The sequence below is a fragment of the Bidens hawaiensis genome, unplaced genomic scaffold, assembly GCF_021521415.1.
Source record: "Bidens hawaiensis isolate Kalapana, Puna unplaced genomic scaffold, B.hawaiensis_p1.1 tig00020924_1, whole genome shotgun sequence".
NCBI lineage: Eukaryota > Viridiplantae > Streptophyta > Magnoliopsida > Asterales > Asteraceae > Bidens > Bidens hawaiensis.
The window spans coordinates 212,293-232,791 of NW_027493233.1; the positions used below are offsets into that span (position 1 = coordinate 212,293).

The window sequence follows — 20,499 nt, forward strand, 5'->3', positions numbered from 1 at the left end:
CTTAAATCTAACTGTTTTCATGTATTCACTCATAAAATGTCCAATAATTTTGTGTTTTCATGTTTTTTATTATACGAAATTTCTTACACCCCGTTTGGGTGCAAAAATTCTCTTCTCGATTATAACTAAATTGTCTAGGACTTGTTAATAAGACTTTGTTTTTTTGTTTAAAGACTTATTAAAAGATCACTATAACGCAATTTTTGTATACTTTAATCCTCTTAACTCTAACACTATTCTTTCTTCATTCACACATAAACCGTCAATCAACAGTTTTGAGATCGCATCTACTAAAATTTCTTACACAACCTACTTAAGTGTAAAATTATCATCTCATTCAAAACTAAAGCGTCTAGAACTTGTTAATAAAACTTTCTTTAATGTGTTTTTTGTTTAAAAACTTACTAAAATGGTCACTATACAACATATGCTTATACTTGAATCCGCTTAACCTTAATAGTGTTTCCTCTCATTCACACATAAACCATCAAAACCAAATAACGAGACTTTTTTATTTTTCTTCAAACAAAGACTTTTGAATACAACCCGCTTAAGTATAAAATCATCCTCTCACTCACAACTATATCATCCAAGACACGCTAATAAGACGTTGTTTGTTTGAAGACTTCTAAAAAGATCACCGTGTTGAACTTCTTACACTCAAAATCGCTCAACTTTTAACATTCTTCGCTCATTTCAAACAACTTAAAAGCGCTCCAACTCTGTTATTCTTCACTCATTCAAACAAACCGTCCAAGACCCTTAACGAGACTTTGTTTTTTATTGTTCAAAATGCGTCATCCATCGAAATTTCATTTACAACTAAAACGTCTAAGACTTGTTAATAAGATTTTGTTTTTTTATTTAAAGATCTCTGTATTGAAATTTCTTAAACTCAAAGTCACTTATATGTAAAGTTAAACTTAAAGCTCCCAATAAGTAATAACCATTGATATTTCCACATCACTAAAACAATGATTATGATTTGATAAGTTGTTCTCTAGAAACTACTTTAATCTAGTAAATAAATAACAAATGTAAAATTAAAATATTTACAAATTTTGTACACTAGAAAGACCACATTTATTCAAAACGCTTGAGATACTTATACAATACAACCAGTAACAACACATAATAGGTAGAACAACAAAGCTTCACACACTTATACAATACAACAAGAACAAGACAACAACATATTACATTAAACATAACATAACCGTTCATTATATAATAACTAAAAAAGGTAACAACTTGAGGTAGCAAGAAGATGAGGCTGAGAAAACAAGACCCTAAAGTCCCATAAAAAAACATGGACCATGGTTCATAAAAAAAACAACCACAAAGTGTTGTTAAATAGCACCAGACCAACAAATCTGTTACCATTTACCATAGCCCAAAAACCAGGTGCACCCTCCTTCACCCTCAAGTTGTTGACAACATAACCCGACCGATACAACTGACTCGAACCATATGACCCCACCCCGACCCAAACCACTAAACTAAACTAGACACGAAATAAAAGGACACAACTTTTTGTCAGAGTGTGACTCACCATGGCCTTAGTCGTAACAGTCTCGTTTACCGAAAACGAGACAAAACAGTCGTAAACAGGCTAAAAAGCCTGTTTATGGCTGGAAAACCGACTGACGAGCCAAGATTTACCACAAGACAACCCTGACACACGAAATCGATACTACGAGTACGAACTTTATTCTTGATTTGGAGGGGGGGGGGTGTTGTTCTAATAAAGGATGTCACATCTCCAAAGATTCTCAACAAGAGAATCGACTGAACCGCTGCTAATGAGATTGCATTGTTGGATGTTTAACCCGACTAAGGTTTGACCGAGTTTCTTCAAGAAAGGTACACTCTTGTTTGAAACCTTGGAGCAACCCGAAACCGAGAGGATTTGCAAGTCAATCTGAACGCCGTCAGACAAACAAGACAACCCGTTATCCGTTATGCAACACTTTGAAACATCAAGATCGTTGAGCAACAAGCAGTTGTCGGCAATCGCGACCAAACTTTCATCGGTGATCCTTCTGCCGCCTTCAAGATTCAAGACTTTTAGGGTTGCGCCATGAATCTTAGCAAGATGAACAACGACCCGGTCGGTCAAGTTTATGCAGTTGCTTATGTTGACTTTCACAAGTCCAGCCTCGCAATTTTCAAGAAGCGGAAACAGACCCGAATCAGTTATCCCACAAAGCCCGCTTAGTTCAAGATTTTGTAGCTGTGGGCATAGTGACCCGAAAACTGACAAGTTTGTGTTTCCAAACCCGATACAGTCTTTGATGGTCAAAGATCGAAGAGACGTGCATTGGGTCAACTCGGATACATCTTGGGCTGAATCTTTGACTCCCATACATTTGACTATCGTTAAAGACTTCAACGTTGACTTTAACGCTCCCAAGATCCCGTGTTGACTGATTCTATTGCATTCTTCCAACTGCAAACATTCTAAAGATTTAGCAGCTTCAGTGAAAGAAACCAATCCTTTATCAGACACAAAGCAACATTTTTTAATCAACATTTGTTTCAAGAAACTGCAACCGTTGCCAATCGCTTCAAGGGTCAGATCCGTGATCCCATAACACGAAACCACGGTTAAAGACGTTAACGATTGCAGCCCTTTCGCATTACCCATCGCCCAAAACCCCTTTTGAGTCGGGATCTGAAGACCCGTAAGGGCAAGATTGGTAATTGACTTCCCGTAGTGCCCGATCACCGCAAGTGAGAAGTCGGTTATGTTTAAAGATTGGAGCTTTACTTTCTTTAGAACCCAAGAAAGTGATGACAAGAGTGTAGCAACTCCTTGGTCACCGACATTCGGGCAGTCTTTGATGGTGATCGACTGAAGATTCGGGCAGTATCGGGCAACCGCTTGAAGACTCTCGTTCCCGATGTTTTTACATGATTCGATCGTTAAAGACGACAAATTCGGGCAGTTTTGTGCTATCGCTAAAATACCCTTGTTGGAAATCGAATGGCAATACGAAAGATCGAGTCTTTCCAACAAATGGCATTCTTTCGAGATCTCGACTAAAGATTCGTCCCCGACTGACGGAACATTCCATAAAGATAGAACCTTTAGTGACGGGCAGCCCCGGGCGATGGCTACAAACCCCAATTTAGTAACTTTATTACTTCCCCTAACCGAAAGCTTGCGCAAACCACCTCGTGTAGACGTACCAACCGCAACCGATTGAAGTCTGCGATCAGTAGCTTTCTTTCCATCTAAACATCTTGTAAGAAACCCGTCGTTTTCTTGAACCATTTCAATATCATCAGACGACGCGTGAACCATCTCTGATGATTTAACATTACTCAAAACCGTGAGCCATCGGTTCGAGACACAAGCCGATGCACTTCGGGCTTGACCGCAGGGCAAACGTCTAAAGATTTCGTATAGGATCTCGTCTGGGAGGATCTCAATAGATGGTTTCTTTTCTTCTTCCAAGAAAAGAATGTACGAATCGCTGATTCTTTGACGTTTGCAAGGTGGACCGTAAACGGATAGTAAACGAGTCGAATCTTTTGAGCATAGTGATCCACCTGTGTGATATTCATCATCTCCTGTAAATTTGATAACCAAATTATCAAAAAACAGTCTTTTGCCCAAATATTACATTCCTATAATTCAAACACTAATCCCCCAAATCAGTGTAGCAAAAATCCCGACTAGGCGCCGATTAATCCCCATTTGTCCAAAATCAGTCGAAATTGAAAATTATATATATATATATATATATATATATATATATATATATGTATATTTGAAAATTTACATATAAATTCTAATCTGATTGATCCCGACTAATCTCTACTAATCCCGATTAATCGTCAGTCCCCACTTCACGACCAGCGCCTAGCGATTTCTACAACACTGCTTCTTAATATACAATATATCTAACTAAAGGCTTTAAAATCCTAATTTGCCCAAATCCCATTATCCCATAAGAATCATAGAAACCAAACATAATTTCCTAAAAGATTAATCTTTCTAATATATATATAAAAGATATCTAATTAAAGGCATTAAAATCATCATCCAAACCCTATGCATGATCTATTTTTATGTGCCAAAATCCTCCTAAAAATAAAAAAAATAAAAAAAGCACCCAAATTTAAAAACCTATCAAGAAATCATAAAATTCAAGAATTTAAAGCACACTAACCTCTGTAATTAACCAAAGCAGGCATCTTTGCAACTTCTGGAAACAACCCACAAAAAAGATTAAATCTTTAACCAAAAACCACACAAAAATGACCAAATTGTGTTCAAGATTTGGTTGCATTCATGTAAAAAACCCTCTAGAGGGCAAAAAATATACAAAAGAAACAAGGGTTTATAGAAAGAACAAGTTTTGATAATATGATATGTATGCAAATGTGAGTTTCTTATGTTATTGAGTTTGTAGGCTATATATACACAAGGGGGATGTATCACTATGTATCAATATGTATCATGTATGTAAAATGTATATCATGCTGATGTGTCATAGTCTTCAGATACATCAAAACCACTCCCCCTTAATAGTTTACACATTCATTGAATCTAACTGGTTGTTCCGGTTATTTTGTTCTTGGAGTTCCCACTTGTAATAAAAGTGTGAGTTGCTTTTGTTTAGGGTATGTGGGATTGCCTGGTTACCGGCTACTGCCGGTTATTATGTTGTTAGTTGAATAAATGCTTAAAGTTTTAAAAGATTTGATACAGGTTTTGTGTGTGTACATTGTATGTATGTGACAATGTGTCATTGTGTATGATCAAGTTTAAATCTTGGTAGGTAAATGATGTTATTGAACTTATTTCAATTTAATTTTATTTAAGTTTGTTTAATTTAAGTCAATTATTAATATAGTTAAATTTTTAGCATAACCATTTTTATAAAACAAAAAAAAATAAAAATAAATAAATAAAAGTTGAATACAATGTTTAGTATTTAACATGCATGCTGCAACTCGACACGTTTGATAAGTGAGCTTAAGTATTAACTCATTGATTTGTTTATTAAAAAGATTATATTTAGATTTTATAGAGCATTCAATGTGTTTATTCAAAACATGACCCGAACACAACACGATATACATGAGTCTGCATAACACAACACGAATAAATATATGAGTATGTGTTTTGGCTGGTCAATTCTACTCTACATGGATAATGGCTAGTACAATGTGTTGGACTGTATCTTTCTAGATAAGAATTATATTTATACTTATCTAAGTATGACATCGAGACACGATGGTACACCTCCCTAGTACAGGACTGTATCTCTCGAAACCAACTCTAAATCAAAATTCTTATATATAGCCGATCTAAGTATGACATTTACACCCGCCAGTACACCTCCACGTACCAAACCGTATCTCTCTAAATCAAAATTCTATTTATAGCCGATTTGAAAATGACATCTAGACCCACCGCGAGATGCGATGTCTGTTATAATGTTGAAAGGGTTGCGGGAAACACGGTTTGGTAATTTTTGTGATATGTTTATAGAATTTGTTTCAAGTTTGTAGCAAAAACCTATAGTTTTATCGCAGATAATATGGGTTTTAATTAACGAAAACCAAACAAAAATATGGCAAGAACAAACCCTATCGAGTATCGACGTATGTATTTGACGAGTTTGTTTTAATAAAAATCCTTCATTTATTTCTTGACGTATAACAAGTACATCAAAAGTGTAATAAGACTTAATCAAATTGTCACACAAGTCTATACAATTATATCTTGACTTTAGTGTTTTGTGTTTATCTTTGATGTGCCTAGAAACTTTTTAAAATCTATCTAACCATTGATTTGACATATAATTATTGATTATTGAGTTTAGTTGTCTTTAATTTCAGTCAGTAACTTCTAAACCAATAATTAAACACCCATAACATATTAGTCTAGGGTATAATGTCTGTTCTTTATAAATGTGATTATATAAGTTAATTAGGTGGAATTTTAAATGTTAAAAGAGTTGTTTAAAAAAACAATAATCGAAACTAGTTAGGAGATTAAAAACCGGCCCAGTATTATTGTCAAACATAATACTTTTATTTTAAACGGGACAACAAATCAGGCTTAGAGGCATCCATCTTCATAGCTTAGGTAGTTAGGTGTATCCATACCTCAGACGGGATTTCAACCGCTTATCATTGTTAGTTTGACGCTTGAGGATGGCGCCAACTCGTTCTAGAAAGAAACCGACTAGCCCGTAAAACCCCTTGACTTGCTTATGCCTGGAGAGCTCATTGGCAACCCATGTTAATGGCAATAAAATTTTTGTGCTAACAGTGGGATTCAAACTTATGACCTTAAAATTACAGAGCTTTTGTTCATACCAGCAGATGCCGGTGGATCAAATGGTCACCGATTCAAACAAAATATCTAATCATTATGATGTTTTTGCGGTTAATATTATTATATAAGTTTTAGCTTTATTTTAAATATATTTTACCATAGAATTTGTATTTTGACTTGTATAATTATATAAATACTTTTTTGGTTTTCATTTTCAATATGATTTGTATTTCTGTCTGGTAAAGTTCATTCACACACATTCCTACATAAATTCATGAATCACAATAATATTCAAATTTTATTAATGCCCACTTGAAGGCTTGAAGTTACGTGTTAATGATTAAAAAAAAAATAAATGTAAAGCAACTTGAAGAACATCCCTGTCAACAAATCATAACGTTCCATATATGTCTTTTATTCACAACTTGACCTTGTGAATGGTATCAATTCTTGCCCACACATAGTATGGGATCTTAAATCCACTTGGTATATATATTTGTATGTGTCATATCCTTTAAAATATGTGGGGGTGTCATGTTGAATAAGAAGTTAAATATGAATTAAAGGTAAAAGGAAGTGTAAGTTAAAACTAACGTGTATTGATTTTTATTAATCTCAACTATTATTTTTAATCGTTGCTGGTTTGAATTAATGAATTGGTTTCTAACGGTTACAACTTTTAACATATTTGTTCCCACCGGTCCGATCTTAACGTTGTTAATTGCAAATCGCCAAAAAATGATTTTTTTTCGGGAAAACTCGCTTTTTTTTCCAAAAAATTCAACATTTTCGTCCAAAACATCGTTGTGACTTTGTATCGGACCTTTATAAACTTTTTTCTAGTAAAAGCCCAAATTATTGAGGTCGCTGGAACCCTAGAACTATCGTCGAAATGGGTTGGTACCGGTGCTCAAGTGGTGGTGTTTGGTTCGTGATGAGTAAATTGATGGTGGTGGACTGGTGGCGGTGTTAAGGTGGTGACTTTTTCGGCCAAAAACGTTTGTCGGCGACCTGAAACTAACGGCGTTAGGATATTGTTAGTTGCGGACCGTTAGAAACAAATAATACGTTAATATTTGGGACCGTTAGCAATGCATTTACTTGTTACGTTTAGTTTAATATTGTATATATTTTTGACATACAAGTTATTGAAAAACTATCAGTTCAAAGAAACACATGGATTTCAAACGTATCAATCAGACGCCTAACGAAGAAGTTAAGCACACATCGTAAATGATGTTAACGATCGTATGTGTGCCGGATATACTATAATTCTTAGGGTAACACTAATTCAAGAGATCTAATTAAGAAAACCATAATTGCTTTTAAGCGTAAAGTTAGATATAGTTGCATATACTTTGTAATGAATTAAAGAAAGATGACAACTTTTGTGTGAATCAATAAAGTCACATGATATTTATGCGTCTGCTTTGAATGACATTAGGATGCATGGAATGTAGCAAAGCAAAGGTGCGTGTATAAGGTAATTATATTTCTCATTTCAAGAAATATAAAACGATTTGATTTTGTTACAAGTTACTATTCTGATTAAAAAAAATAAAAATCAAATGAGTTTTCAAGCCTAGAAAATACATGGATACTGTTTAAATTTGAAAGAATTAGCATGTAAATACAAAGTAAGTTTTCCATATACCAAAAAGATTCTTAAAAGATTAAACGGTAGCTGTTTTAAATTATTCGTTTTTAATATTTATATACTTTTCTGGAGTTTAATTTTATTTATTGTAAGAAAATTTAGAATATACTTAGAGTTTGATGATAAAAATGTTTCATAAATAACTATAATGTTATAACTTGGTTTAAAAGTTATCTGGGTTTGGTGAGACCAAGACTCGCTTATTTTATTTACTATAATATTGTTTCCTAAGTATTAATAATATCTTTTTTTTAAATCATATAATAATTTTTAGTATATCCTATTTTATAGGATTTTCACATCAATAATTTGGTGATAATATTTTTAATTAATGAGATGTTATAACCCGTTTAAGGAATCTCTGGGTTTGGTAAGACCCATACCCGTGAATTCGGGTCAAATGCATGAGAATGCTCCATTTAAAAATCAAGCAAATCTGGTGACTCCAAAAATTGGAGGAGCGACCACATCGCGACACGTAGGATTTTTGGGTTTTCGTTTATATATATTATAGATTTCTTCATGTTCGTTCTAAGTTTTTAGTACTATTTGTATAAATAAGAATCCATTTTACATGACCTTTTTTTTCATATACATTTTATGTTAATTAATAATCCATGATCCTAATTGATAGGGAAGCATATGAGGAGCATATCTAATTATATTAGTATCCATAATTGATTTCTTCCGTCTAATCCTAATTGATAGGGGAGATTCCGTCTAATCCTAATTGATAGGGGAGATGAGAGAATTAAGGATATCCACTAGAAAAACTAATACAAACCATAACGTGTACATAAAAATACAACATATCACTTACCTATTATTCAGATGTAGCTCGGTTTGTGTTATATATAATAACTTTTATTAAGGAAAAAAATGTTGAAAAAATTTTCAGTAAGTAAAAAGAAATAAAATCCTGGGATTGGTGGCTCAGTGACATACAAATTCTCTTAAACATCCAAAAGTTTCGTGTTTAAGTCCTAGAAAATAGAGACGAGCTCACCGGTATTGAAAATCGCCAAAAATTGGTATTGGTACCAAAAGTGTTCGGTATTGTACCGATACCGGTACGATACAATATCATTTGGAAATCAACTCAAAATACCGCTATCTGTACCTAGCTCGAAAAACACAAAAAAGTGGGAATCAAGTTGGTACCTAAAATACCTGGTACGAGTACAATACCATTTGTTCTACCGTTTATTCCTAGTTTTTTTTTAAAACGACTTTCTTATATTTAGGCTATCGCACTCTCCAAGCTTTTAAAGTCCGGTTGCCCCACTCTAACAAGACTATGTTGTCTTAAGCCCACGTTGACTTTCAGAGAGTTTGACTTGGGTATCCCGATAAACCATTTAGACGGAAATTTGTCTTTTAAATAAAATAAATAAAAAGGCATAAAATTATAATATTGGGATGGTTGTTCAACAAGAGACCCTACTAGGGGGCCACATAACAACATAAACCGGAACAAGTGCATTAACCTGCCTGCCACCTACTTTTATTTCATATATTAATTCTGTTATTTTGTAAAATAATTACATGAATAAGTCCTTACACACTCATATATTCTAGAAAATATAATTTTGGCTACACTATGCTAGACAATAACTATTCATATATTGGTTTTAAGTCTTATTTTTATTTCTTTTGATACACATCTTTGTAAATTTGTATATGTTATTAAAGTTGTATAATCTTATTGTAGTTTTACTTTTACATATAAATTACTCACACTTGTAGATCTTTTGCACTTGATTTATCTGAAAATCGTGTTTCACTTCTAGATACGACTTCCTAAATGGGATAAGACACAAAGAGAGTTTTCCAAGAACGAATTATGCGTGCCTGTTTTTGTGTTCGTTACAAATGATCCTTATTTTGAATTTTGGTGGTTATTGTTTCACATAAGTTATTTTGGGTCGAGTTTAAAATGAAAATGAGTTTCCTTTAAATCATGTAAATTATTCGAATTTACAAAATATATGTCTTTGGAACCTCCCATTGCTTGGGAATTGGGGGTTTCGGCCCAATGAACCAATGAGTTTCCTAAATACTTAAATCATAAGAGCAAGTGTTATGAGCATTAACGTGCGTACTCCCACATCACCATTCTTAGAGGCCAAACACCAATACGCATGAAGTAATGGGGGCGCCAAAGTAAAAGATGCACATTACCGTAAGCTAGTAACGAGAGGAAAGGCACATTGGTGGGATCAATTACAAATCCAACCAATTAAAAAATTAAAATACTCCACTCATATTTTTGTAAAAAAAAAATATTATTGTTTTTTATGTTAAACTATTACACCCATTTGAGAGCTTAGTTAGCTAATCCCCCATTGCACGTGTAGCACTGGCATGACAATAATTTTGGTTAACTAATGTCATTCATAACACTCGGTCTAACAAAAAATGTTGTAGTAATCGCTAGTCATTAGTAGGTCGGTGGAATATGAACAAACAATTAATCGTGAATTACAGGGGCGGATCTATAGCATAAATGGGTGGTTCCCCGTAACCACCCGAGTTTCGAAATAATAGTCTATTTATATATATATATAAAATATTATAGGAACCACCTTATAAATTAGAAAGGAACCATCAATCAAACATTTTAAATGCTAGTCCAGCCAGTTGGTTGTTGGGTTTGTCACCTGAAGGTCACAGGTTCGATTCTGGGTTTTCACATTAATTTTTGAACATTTTTTATTTACTAAGTTCTAGCTGCTGCACTTCCTATTTAAGGTTTTATTAGTAAAAAAATATAACACACAGCCCATATGGGTTTTATTGCTTATTCAAAAAAAAAAATTAGGGTTTTATTACTAACTGCTAACTGATGCACTGCTTGCTATCTCCCCTGACCCCTCGTCCACGTCGGTCGTTCAAAGGTTCTCCGACCACCGCTGCCGTTTTTTCGGCCGTGTATGTTTTTTGTCGGGGTAAGGTTGATTGTGTGAATATGGTTTCCGGCATGGTTGGTTTTAGGATTGTGTGAATATGGTTATAGGATGGTTGGTTTTAGGATTGTTGTAATCGTATTTTTGTTAAGTAATGAATTTTGCCCGAACAATCGAACCGACCCGAACCTCAAATCGACCCGGAATTTTTTATACCCGACTCTATGAAATTGAAGCAACTAAAAGTTGTGCACCACCTGAAAAAAATTTCTGGATCCGCCACTGGTGAATTATGTCCATTATAATACAAAAAAAATATTAAATTGTCCCAAAACTTATATTTTACTCCAGCTATTTAACTAGCATATATTAATTTTTTTTATTAGATCCAACTAATATATAATCAGGGTTCTAAAACCAGCAAAGTTGTTACTGTCATTGTGAGTACGGAAACTTAGTTTCTTAAACAGGAAAAAACAGCTAAAAGGCAATAATCACGAGACTGTTTATTAATTTTTTAATTGCAAATGGATTATTCTTTATTTTTATTTTACTTTTGAATAAAAAGTAACATATTAAATAAAATTGAGTTCATGCAACTTCTCTTTTTGTTGATAAAACAGATCATAGGGAATGAACACAATGGTCAAAAGGGTTGTTGGAATTTAAGGATTTTTGGTTGGGTAGATTCATTGTAGTCTTATCAACTTGGTATGAGTCTTGTAATTTTTTAATCTGTTAAATTATTATTATTATTATTAAAAAATCCTTAATTAATCAACCATTAGACATTATTATTATTTTTGAGTAAAAGGACTAGTACTATAAACTGTGGATGTTAATTATTTGTTTGGCATTACCACAAGTGGACATCATAAGTCATCATTAAATAACTTTTAAATATAAAATAATAGTTTTATTATGCTAGAGGGAGACTTTTTTATGTAATAAGCTAATTGACTTGTAGATTTTCGGATAGTGAAATTAGTGGATTTTAGAGATAAGCTCGGTACTGGTATAAAAAATAATGATCATGAAATCAACTAACGTACGAGTAATGAAAATGTTGATCCGTATTATAAACTAGTACCGGTACCCCCCATCACATTTGTTTAGTAGGTATTTAAGCGATGGAAAACAAATGAGTTTTTGATAATTCAAACTGATACATATAATATAACATGCTTGAAAGTAAGAATTATGTCTTTAATAATTCAGACTGATATCACTACATAAACCATCATTTTACTCATATTGAATTTTATTTATGTTCTTAAATGCTAAATGAAGTATCTCAAATGCTAAATAATACAAGATTTGTTTTAACATGGGTGTGTGTGGGACGGTTCGGTTTCTAACAGAAATCCCGACTGAAATTTTCGGTTATTGGTTTATAAAAAACCGATCGATTTCGTTTAATTATGTTTTAACCAAAATAATCAAACTTTTGCACTATATAATTTGGCTTGGGGCTGACTTAAACTTTTCAGGTAATGGGCCAAAACTCAAATTTGAAACAAGCAATGTCATTGATTTCTAAACGGTCTCTATCCATTTTGAGTGTTTTCGGCTCGTTCCCTACAAATATTTGAGGAAGATTTGTAAATTATGTGGTATGGTTATTAGTGGTTATGTGTAGAGGATAGAGAATATGTTATGTAGGAAAGTTAAAATTTGGGAAGAGATAAAATATCATGATAAAGGTATAGAGATATATTATTTAATTGAACAAAAAAGAAAAAAATATAGCGACAGAAATGGGCTAAGAATACTCTTACAAGGCTACGGGTTACTCTTATTTTTATATATTAACTAATTTGGTTTAAAAAAAACATCTCCAAATGCATTATGTTAAGTTGTTAATCTCACAAACAAAATATACATTCTGAATAGCTATATGTATAATCAGTTCAATTTGGTTCGGTTAATTCAGTTATGCCACACACTAAAACCAATCGGTTAACACAACCATCACTTAACTATTCGGTTTGGTTATTTCAATTTATGTTAAGTCGTTTAATTCATTTACGGTTCGATTAATTCAGTTATTTTCTCACCCCTATAGTCAATAAGTTCAAGAATTCTGAACAACAAAAAGAAAAAATTATAGAGGCGTTTTCGATACAATATTTATGCTAATACACATCATAATAATATCATATATTCAAACAAATTTTATCAACTTTTGATAAAAATAAGAGAATTTTACAAGATGTTGCCATTAAATGACTCATCTAGTCATATAATCCTTCCATCTCCCATATGTCAACTAGAAACTCAACCATTTCCTGTAAACCAAGTCGAACGGGTCGGGTCAAATAAACGGGCCAAAAGGGATACAAATCAAACGGGTCAAAAGTAACCCAAAATGTTTATTGTATTAACAATTTCATATTATTATTGTAGTAAAATAGTTTTTATACTCATATTTAGCGCATTATTAAGTTATAAAAAAATGGACAAAAATGTGTTGGTAAACCCAATCCGACCTGTTTAACCCATGACCCGTTTGCCATATGAGAATCCAGATACTCACGCTGAGAGGAATGGGCCGAGGAAAGCGTTTGTTGGTACCCAATAAGCTATCATATGTGGCATTCCAGCTTCAATAGCACAATAGTATCAACTATTAAGCACATATGAAAGGATAAATAATGTATAAAAAGGTAAATTACAATTTTCGTCCTTTCTGCTACAGAAAACTCCTTGTTATTACACTTTTTGTCATTTCGTCATTTCTACAAACAGACGCTAGATTTTCTGTCAGTAAAAAGGACGAAAAGTGTGACAACATATAAACTTCTTGGAGGTTTTTTTGTACTTACTGATCTGCAAGTTACTCCAAACATATCAGACGAAAACTGCAACTTACGCTAAAAAACATGAATATAAAAAACTGTTGTAACCTTAATACGGGGGTTCCTTAGCTTTTACTTTGTCGGGTTTTCCACTTTCAACCCATTCTAGTCTTGTTTGATTCCATAGAAGCAAACCTGTAAAAGATCCACTTTGACTTCTTAAGTCAAACATGCTCGTTTTGAATTTCCGATCGATGAATGATTAATGATATTCGTTAGATAATATAACTATCCGAATCATTTGTATGAAAGGTATTATATGTATAGAAAATCATTGTATATAGATAGCAACGAAATCATATTAATTTGCACTTAAAAGAGTACTTGGTTGACCTCAAAAGTCAAAGTGTACTCAACTTTTTTCAAAGACATATTTGTAGGGGGGCAATTAATATGAAAAAAAATAATAAAAAAAACTTTATTTTTTGGGTCAAAACGGATTGTGTTCGTGTCAACCCACGCATACACATGTCGACTTCAGGTTTATGAGTGCAAAACAAAAGTACTTCAGTTTCATGTTGTGTTCGGGTTCGTATAAAATTTTTGGGTGCATATCAATTTCAATCCACCAACCCGTTCCAACCCAAACCTGTTTTGACCCGTTTTTCAACCCGCCAATCAGTCTGTGATAATAAAAATTGTTTTTAAATCAATTAGAACAATAAAGATAAAAACTTTCCATGGTTAACAAATTCTTGCTGGATTCCGGTGTCAGCAGCTGCAGTTGGGTCCGATATAATAATAGATGACAAGCTTTTCTGAGACTGAAGTGTACCAAAATCAATATCATAAGTGCTTGTGCTCCAAAAACTATCCGAGAGACCGAATTTCTTCACGGTTTGACCGTGAATATTAAGAACCTCTAATGGCAAACAGCAACCAAAGCAACAACTGTTCTGTTACATATGACATGAAATTAATAATAAAAAGTCATATAAAGTTTGATACTATTAGTTCATCTATCATGTATCAATTTCCATGTATTGACTTCCAATGTTTGACCAACTAGTTTTGGTTTCATGACTTTAAAAACAATAACTTCAAAATTTTAAACTAATAAACCTCCCTAGCATTTAGTTAACGAGCCAGTCGCTCGTGGGCTACTTGAGATCATCTCGCTAAAAGCTCAAATTGATCCGAGCTTATATGAGCCCAATCCAGAGCTTCATTTATTGAGCTTGAGCTAGCTTCCGAGCCTAAAGGCCCTAAACGAACGCATATTTATACAATAACTATTGTATATACTAATAGAAATAACTAAATAAATTATAATTAAAATATAAATAAAAATATTTACAAATGTAAATAATTTATTTAATACATAATCAGAGCTCAAGCTTTATAAATAGAGCTCGAAACCATCCGAGCTCTTGTAAGTTAAACACACCAAGCTCGAAACCATCCAAGCTCTAAATTAATACAATAACTATTGTATAAACTTACGATAAAAGTAACTAAATAAATTATAATAAAAATATGAAATTTAAATAAGTTATTTAATACATACAAAGCCGAGCCCGCGCTATGCTCGGTCTTGAGAAATTACTCATGATCAGAGCTCAAGCTTTAGAAATAGAGCTTGAAACGAGCCGAGCTCTCGTAAGTTAAACGAGCCGAGCTTAAGCCTAGACGGGTTCTGTTTGTTTACACCCCTAACATAACCACTTTTGTGCCACTTGGCATAAAAATACTATCACTATTAACTGTTGTGATTTAATATCAAAATAAACAACTTTTAGTTAACATTTAACTGTAACAAAAGTGATTATTATTGAGATACTAATAATAGAAAGTACTTACCCCATGAAATCAAGAAAATGTTTAATCCAAGAAGTTGATGAAGTCCTGAGAATCATGTTTCAAATCAAAGATTATTACAAAAACAAATTATAACCCATGTATTGAATTTGAAACACAAACACACATAAACTTGTGGTGATTAATCAACAACAATATATTGGTGGATAGCGTTATCTCAATAATTATTATTATTATTATTATTGAATTCAATTATTGGCGGGGGTTGGTTATATGAATGGTAGCCGCATAAGCTTTGGGTTTGCCCCCAACTCATAAAATATAAAACAAGTGTATTTAGGTTTGTAAACGAACACGAACACGAACACGAACACGTGTTTCGTTCGTCATTTATATTCGTGAACGTTTGTTAATGTATTAATTTAATATAATTAAATTTTGTCTAAATAAGTTATTTGTGTTTTATATTTTTTCATTTGTGTTCATTTATGTTTGTTTATCTTTATTCATTTATGTTCGTGAACCGTTCGTTTATATTTTAAACAAACGAACACGAACATGTTCATTTGTTAAATAAACAAACATGGACACAAATATGCGTTCGATTAAGTGCTATTTTAAAATTAAATGAACGAACACAAACATGCCATTGGTCGTGTTCGTTTAGTTAATTTACAGGCCTAGGTGTATTACAATAATCGAAAACCAAAACGAGTACTGATACCGGTACTGATAATACGGATTTCTAAGTTGCTCGTTATTTGGATTGATTTGATTTGTTTTGTGTAAGTCGAATTTGTCACGGTGTCAGTATAAACTGTATAGTTTATAATACTAGAATATGTTTTGTTTTGTTTTGAATAACTCTGTCTTTTAATAAAAATTTATATCAAAGCATTGAAAAAAAAAATTATCGTGATTTTAGGAGTAAAATGCTTATCTCCTTGCATCTATGTTACATGTTGTTTCTACGTATGTTTTCTTTTCCATGCGTCTTTCACCACGTATAGTTTTATAGCTGCCTATATACACCCATACGCAAACACACACCTCATGTTTTTGTATATCTATATATTTTACGTGTTTTTAAGCCGATGATCTCTCTTAAAGTAATCTCTCTATCCTCAAAGATAAAGGTAAGAGTTGCCTTAGTGAAGGAGAAAGAATATGTTATGATAAAGGTATAAAAAGAATAGTATTTAACTGAAAATGAGAGATTGCTATTTTGTGAGATTTTACTGGGTTTAATTGTCGTTGTTGGAGTAAAATGTTTCACGGTGAATAATATCTAGAGTAAAATGTTCATACAATAAATTAAAGATGTTATTTTACTGGTTTGTGCGTATTTTGTAAAAATGCTACAAATGAAATCATCTATGGGGGGCCTACGAAGTGTAATGTTTGGGCAGTTCGGCCCATGGTAGTTATTGGGCTTGCTTATTTTTATTCTGTTATATTTTATTACTTTGTTTTTATTTTGATGTAAATAGTTAGCCTTTTTCTTACACTTCTGTTTTTAATTCATATGTTTATTATTGACTGGAGAGATGTTTATTTTTCACTGAATAGAATTTCCATCACAAATCAAATTTGCTAATAGTCATTGCTATACCTGTAGTTTTAATTTAGTATAATGAAAATAAGGGTATTTATAAAAAAACAACATTAATTAAAACAAGTAATACGTTTGAAGGTCAGTGAGGGAGAAGCTTGCCGACACTCCGATAGTCAAGTCAGTATTCGTATATATGATGTATCAAGAATAAACATGTACGAAAATACAACAGCGACTAGAAAGCGAACCTTCGTATTCTATTTTCTCCGGCTAATTTTTCCCAATTGTGCATTATAATTCAATAAATTATTTTTTCTACTCACCTTTCAGACAGATTCTTTCAAATTATAATTAGTAAATTTTTTTACATAATTATTTTTCAGATTTATTATTAAAAGAAATAATATATAGCTTAAACTTAAAAGGTGTGTGTATTATTATTTATTTGGACTTTGGTGCAATAGTACCATGAATAGGCCCACCGTTACATTGTCCCACGCTTGGATAGAGCCCGGGGCCCAACAGCGGATTATCGCAAGAGGTTTCAAAAACCGGTTTTGGACTATGAGCCCACCAACCCGGTTTTTAACCCGACCCAACCCTCCAGTTCGTAGTCTCGTTCTCTTAAACGGTTTGGACCCGAACCGATTTGAAAAAACAAGCAATAAGAAAACTATTCTTTTCCTTGTCTCAAAACCAGTTTCAACCCGATTTAAACCAGTTTGATCAAGCAAGCATTCTTGCCTCCAAACTAGTTTCCAACCAGATTCAGTTTATCATCATACCGGTTTTTAACCCAAACTGATTTGGATTTAAAACCGTTTTGTACATGTCTAAATGTCTGATTGCAACTACTACCGATCAAAATATAAAATATAATATTACACATAATTTGTTTTTGATGTATTATTTTCTTGAAGTCTTTAATTATGATTGTAAGGGACATGAATGACCCTTGCGTGTTCTTTAAAGTCGATGTTTTGTACCTGCGACGACATACATGATGACCAAGTGACCAACCACATGTCTTATGTAGTTATGTTTTTTTTATATGAATTTAGATTTTTAAGGATTAGTTGGCGAGTTAATGAACATTGTGCATGATTAATGTGAGTTTGGCCACTTTAAAATGACACGTGGCACTTCGTTAGCCAACTTTGTTTTCTCCTCTAATTTTATTTTTATTTCTAATAATATTTTATATAAAAGACAGATCATCGATATGTGTGTGTATGAGTTTATTCTGGATAATGGGTATATCTTTCTAGTAGATGACAAAATTCACTATATTTAATACGTGAGAAAATATTGAAAATTATTGATTTTAGATATATTTGCATGTGAGTAAACAACTAAATTGTGATCTGTATATGTGTGGCTTATACCTTAGTTTGTTTTCACTCATGTAACGACTTTATTCTTTTGAACGGCAAATTTTATTAAAAAAATAAAAAAATTGACGGGAAACTAGCAAAAACCCGAAGACAAACAACCAACGAAATAAAAACGAGACATATGTATAACACCACAAGTGTCCCACTTGCAATTCTTCTGTTTCTATTAATACGGGCAGATAGAATTAAAAGAAATAAACATGGTTTAACATTCAATTTTAGCGGTTTATCGAAGTTCTAGCTAGTAATCTTGCATTTCCTGTCAATTCAACCATTGTTACTCTAAAACATTTTAATCATAGACATTATTCCTCTCAAATTCTCTAAAACCATTTATTTACTAAATAATCATACAGAGTTATGAAAGAGAACTCTAATAGATGTTTGTTATAACCCGATTGTCACTACCCTAAGAAAAGCGACGGTGTACCTGCTTAGAGTATCCAACCCGGTAAGAGTACCCGATGTATGTCCCTCCTAGCCTTATGGGCTTATGGCAATAGATTATACAATATAGCTTGATTAAAAAAAGGGATATTGGTTTTTAATACTCCTAAATTTCTCTCGTTGGTAGATAACACTCCCAACTTTTGATTTGTCATCCATCACTCCCAACTTTCACCATATTTTCCTGTACCACTCCCCTTCTAAAGGAACACTAACCTCGTTAATGTTTTGGACTAAAAATGCCATTTAAAATAGTTGAGGGATGAAAAAGAAAATTAAATTGTTTAACATTTACCAAAATTTGCCACTATCCAACCCTAGATCAAGCATCACCACTCCATCCTCATCAACTACCATCACCACTACACCAAGGTTCCAACACCAACCCGTCTACCACATATGACATTCCTTATTTCCTTCAAAATGTTTGCACTCCATCTCAGATTAACAAGTAAATGGCATCAATTTAGGAATCATTAAGATTCAAATCAGAATAGGGAATTAACAAATTGCAGATCGACTTGTGAAATTGGGGTTCTTCATAGGGTTTTAACAAATTGCAGAGGATAGAGTTTTAGGTAGGGGTCGGGTAATAGACCGTTGTTAGTTGTCGAAGGTGTTCCGTATATTTCTAATATGTTCCATTGTCGTCCATTGAACTATCGGGTATGACGGCGACGAGGTGGTGGAACCCTGCTCGCCAACACCCTCTTTTTCGTCTGCATCCACCCCCGGTGTTGTACTTGTACAAATACCACTGTCCCTGTCTTGTCGTTGCATTGGAGGTTCATCGAAGAACAGGGATGCCGGACCAGATCGTCGCCGGAAAATATGGCAGACCATCTCTCTCTATGATTGACAATCTCTCTATCTGGTATCTTATATGGGTATGAGATATATGGGAATGGATCTTGCGAGAAGTGATATTGCAGCGAGAAGTGCGAGAAGTTTAGGTATAACTCCATTAATCCCTAATTTCACTCCATTTCATATGATGTTACATACATATATGTAGGTTGGTTGTATTTATGTCTTAATTACACATTCAAACCTACCTACAACATATAAATGTACCGAGCCACATTCAAACATATGTACCTACACACATACAAACATACGTACACATATACAAACATACGTACCTACAAACATACATATGCACCTACACATAAGAAAGGAAGTGAAATTATGGATTAATGGAGTTACACCTTCACTTCTCGCTGTAAAAAAACTTCTGAAATGATCCAATACCTGAGATATATGTGTTAAAAAATTAAATTTCTTTTTTACCCCCTCAACTAATTTGAATGACATTTTTAGTCCAAAATATTAACGAAGTTAGTGTTCCTTTAGACAGGGAGTGGTACAAGAAAATAGAGTGAAAGTTGAGAGTGGTATACAACAAATTGAAAATTGGGAGTGCTATTTACCAATAAAGAAAAATTAAAAGTATTAAAAACCAATATTCCTTGAAAAAAAAAAGATGAAAATGACTTTGTGAGCATCTTTTTTTATTATTGTTACTTCATGAAATTGTTTTCCCTGCTCCCTTGCTTTACTTGTTCAAATTTCCCAACTTGGAAGTTGAAAAGAACACCACATGTGGCGTTATCAATCATATAATTG

General features: G+C 33.1%; 2 protein-coding genes across 2 annotated transcripts; both read right to left on the reverse strand.

Annotated features, from left to right (window-relative positions):
- Window positions 1–1,076: 1,076 nt before the first annotated feature.
- On the reverse strand, window positions 1,077–4,451 carry LOC143562313 (EIN3-binding F-box protein 2-like). Its single transcript, XM_077050150.1, has 2 exons — window positions 4,179–4,451; window positions 1,077–3,576 (listed from the first exon to the last, which is right to left on the reverse strand). Exons 1-2 carry the CDS (start codon window positions 4,201–4,203, stop codon window positions 1,742–1,744), a joined length of 1,860 nt encoding a protein of 619 aa, XP_076906265.1. The 5' UTR covers window positions 4,204–4,451; the 3' UTR covers window positions 1,077–1,741.
- An 8,562-nt stretch (window positions 4,452–13,013) lies between these two features.
- Window positions 13,014–15,642, reverse strand: LOC143562306 (uncharacterized). The gene is made up of 5 exons (XM_077050141.1): window positions 15,520–15,642; window positions 14,398–14,610; window positions 13,776–13,853; window positions 13,398–13,464; window positions 13,014–13,149 (listed from the first exon to the last, which is right to left on the reverse strand). Exons 1-5 carry the CDS (start codon window positions 15,573–15,575, stop codon window positions 13,096–13,098), a joined length of 468 nt encoding a protein of 155 aa, XP_076906256.1. The 5' UTR covers window positions 15,576–15,642; the 3' UTR covers window positions 13,014–13,095.
- Between the last annotated feature and the right edge of the window lie 4,857 nt (window positions 15,643–20,499).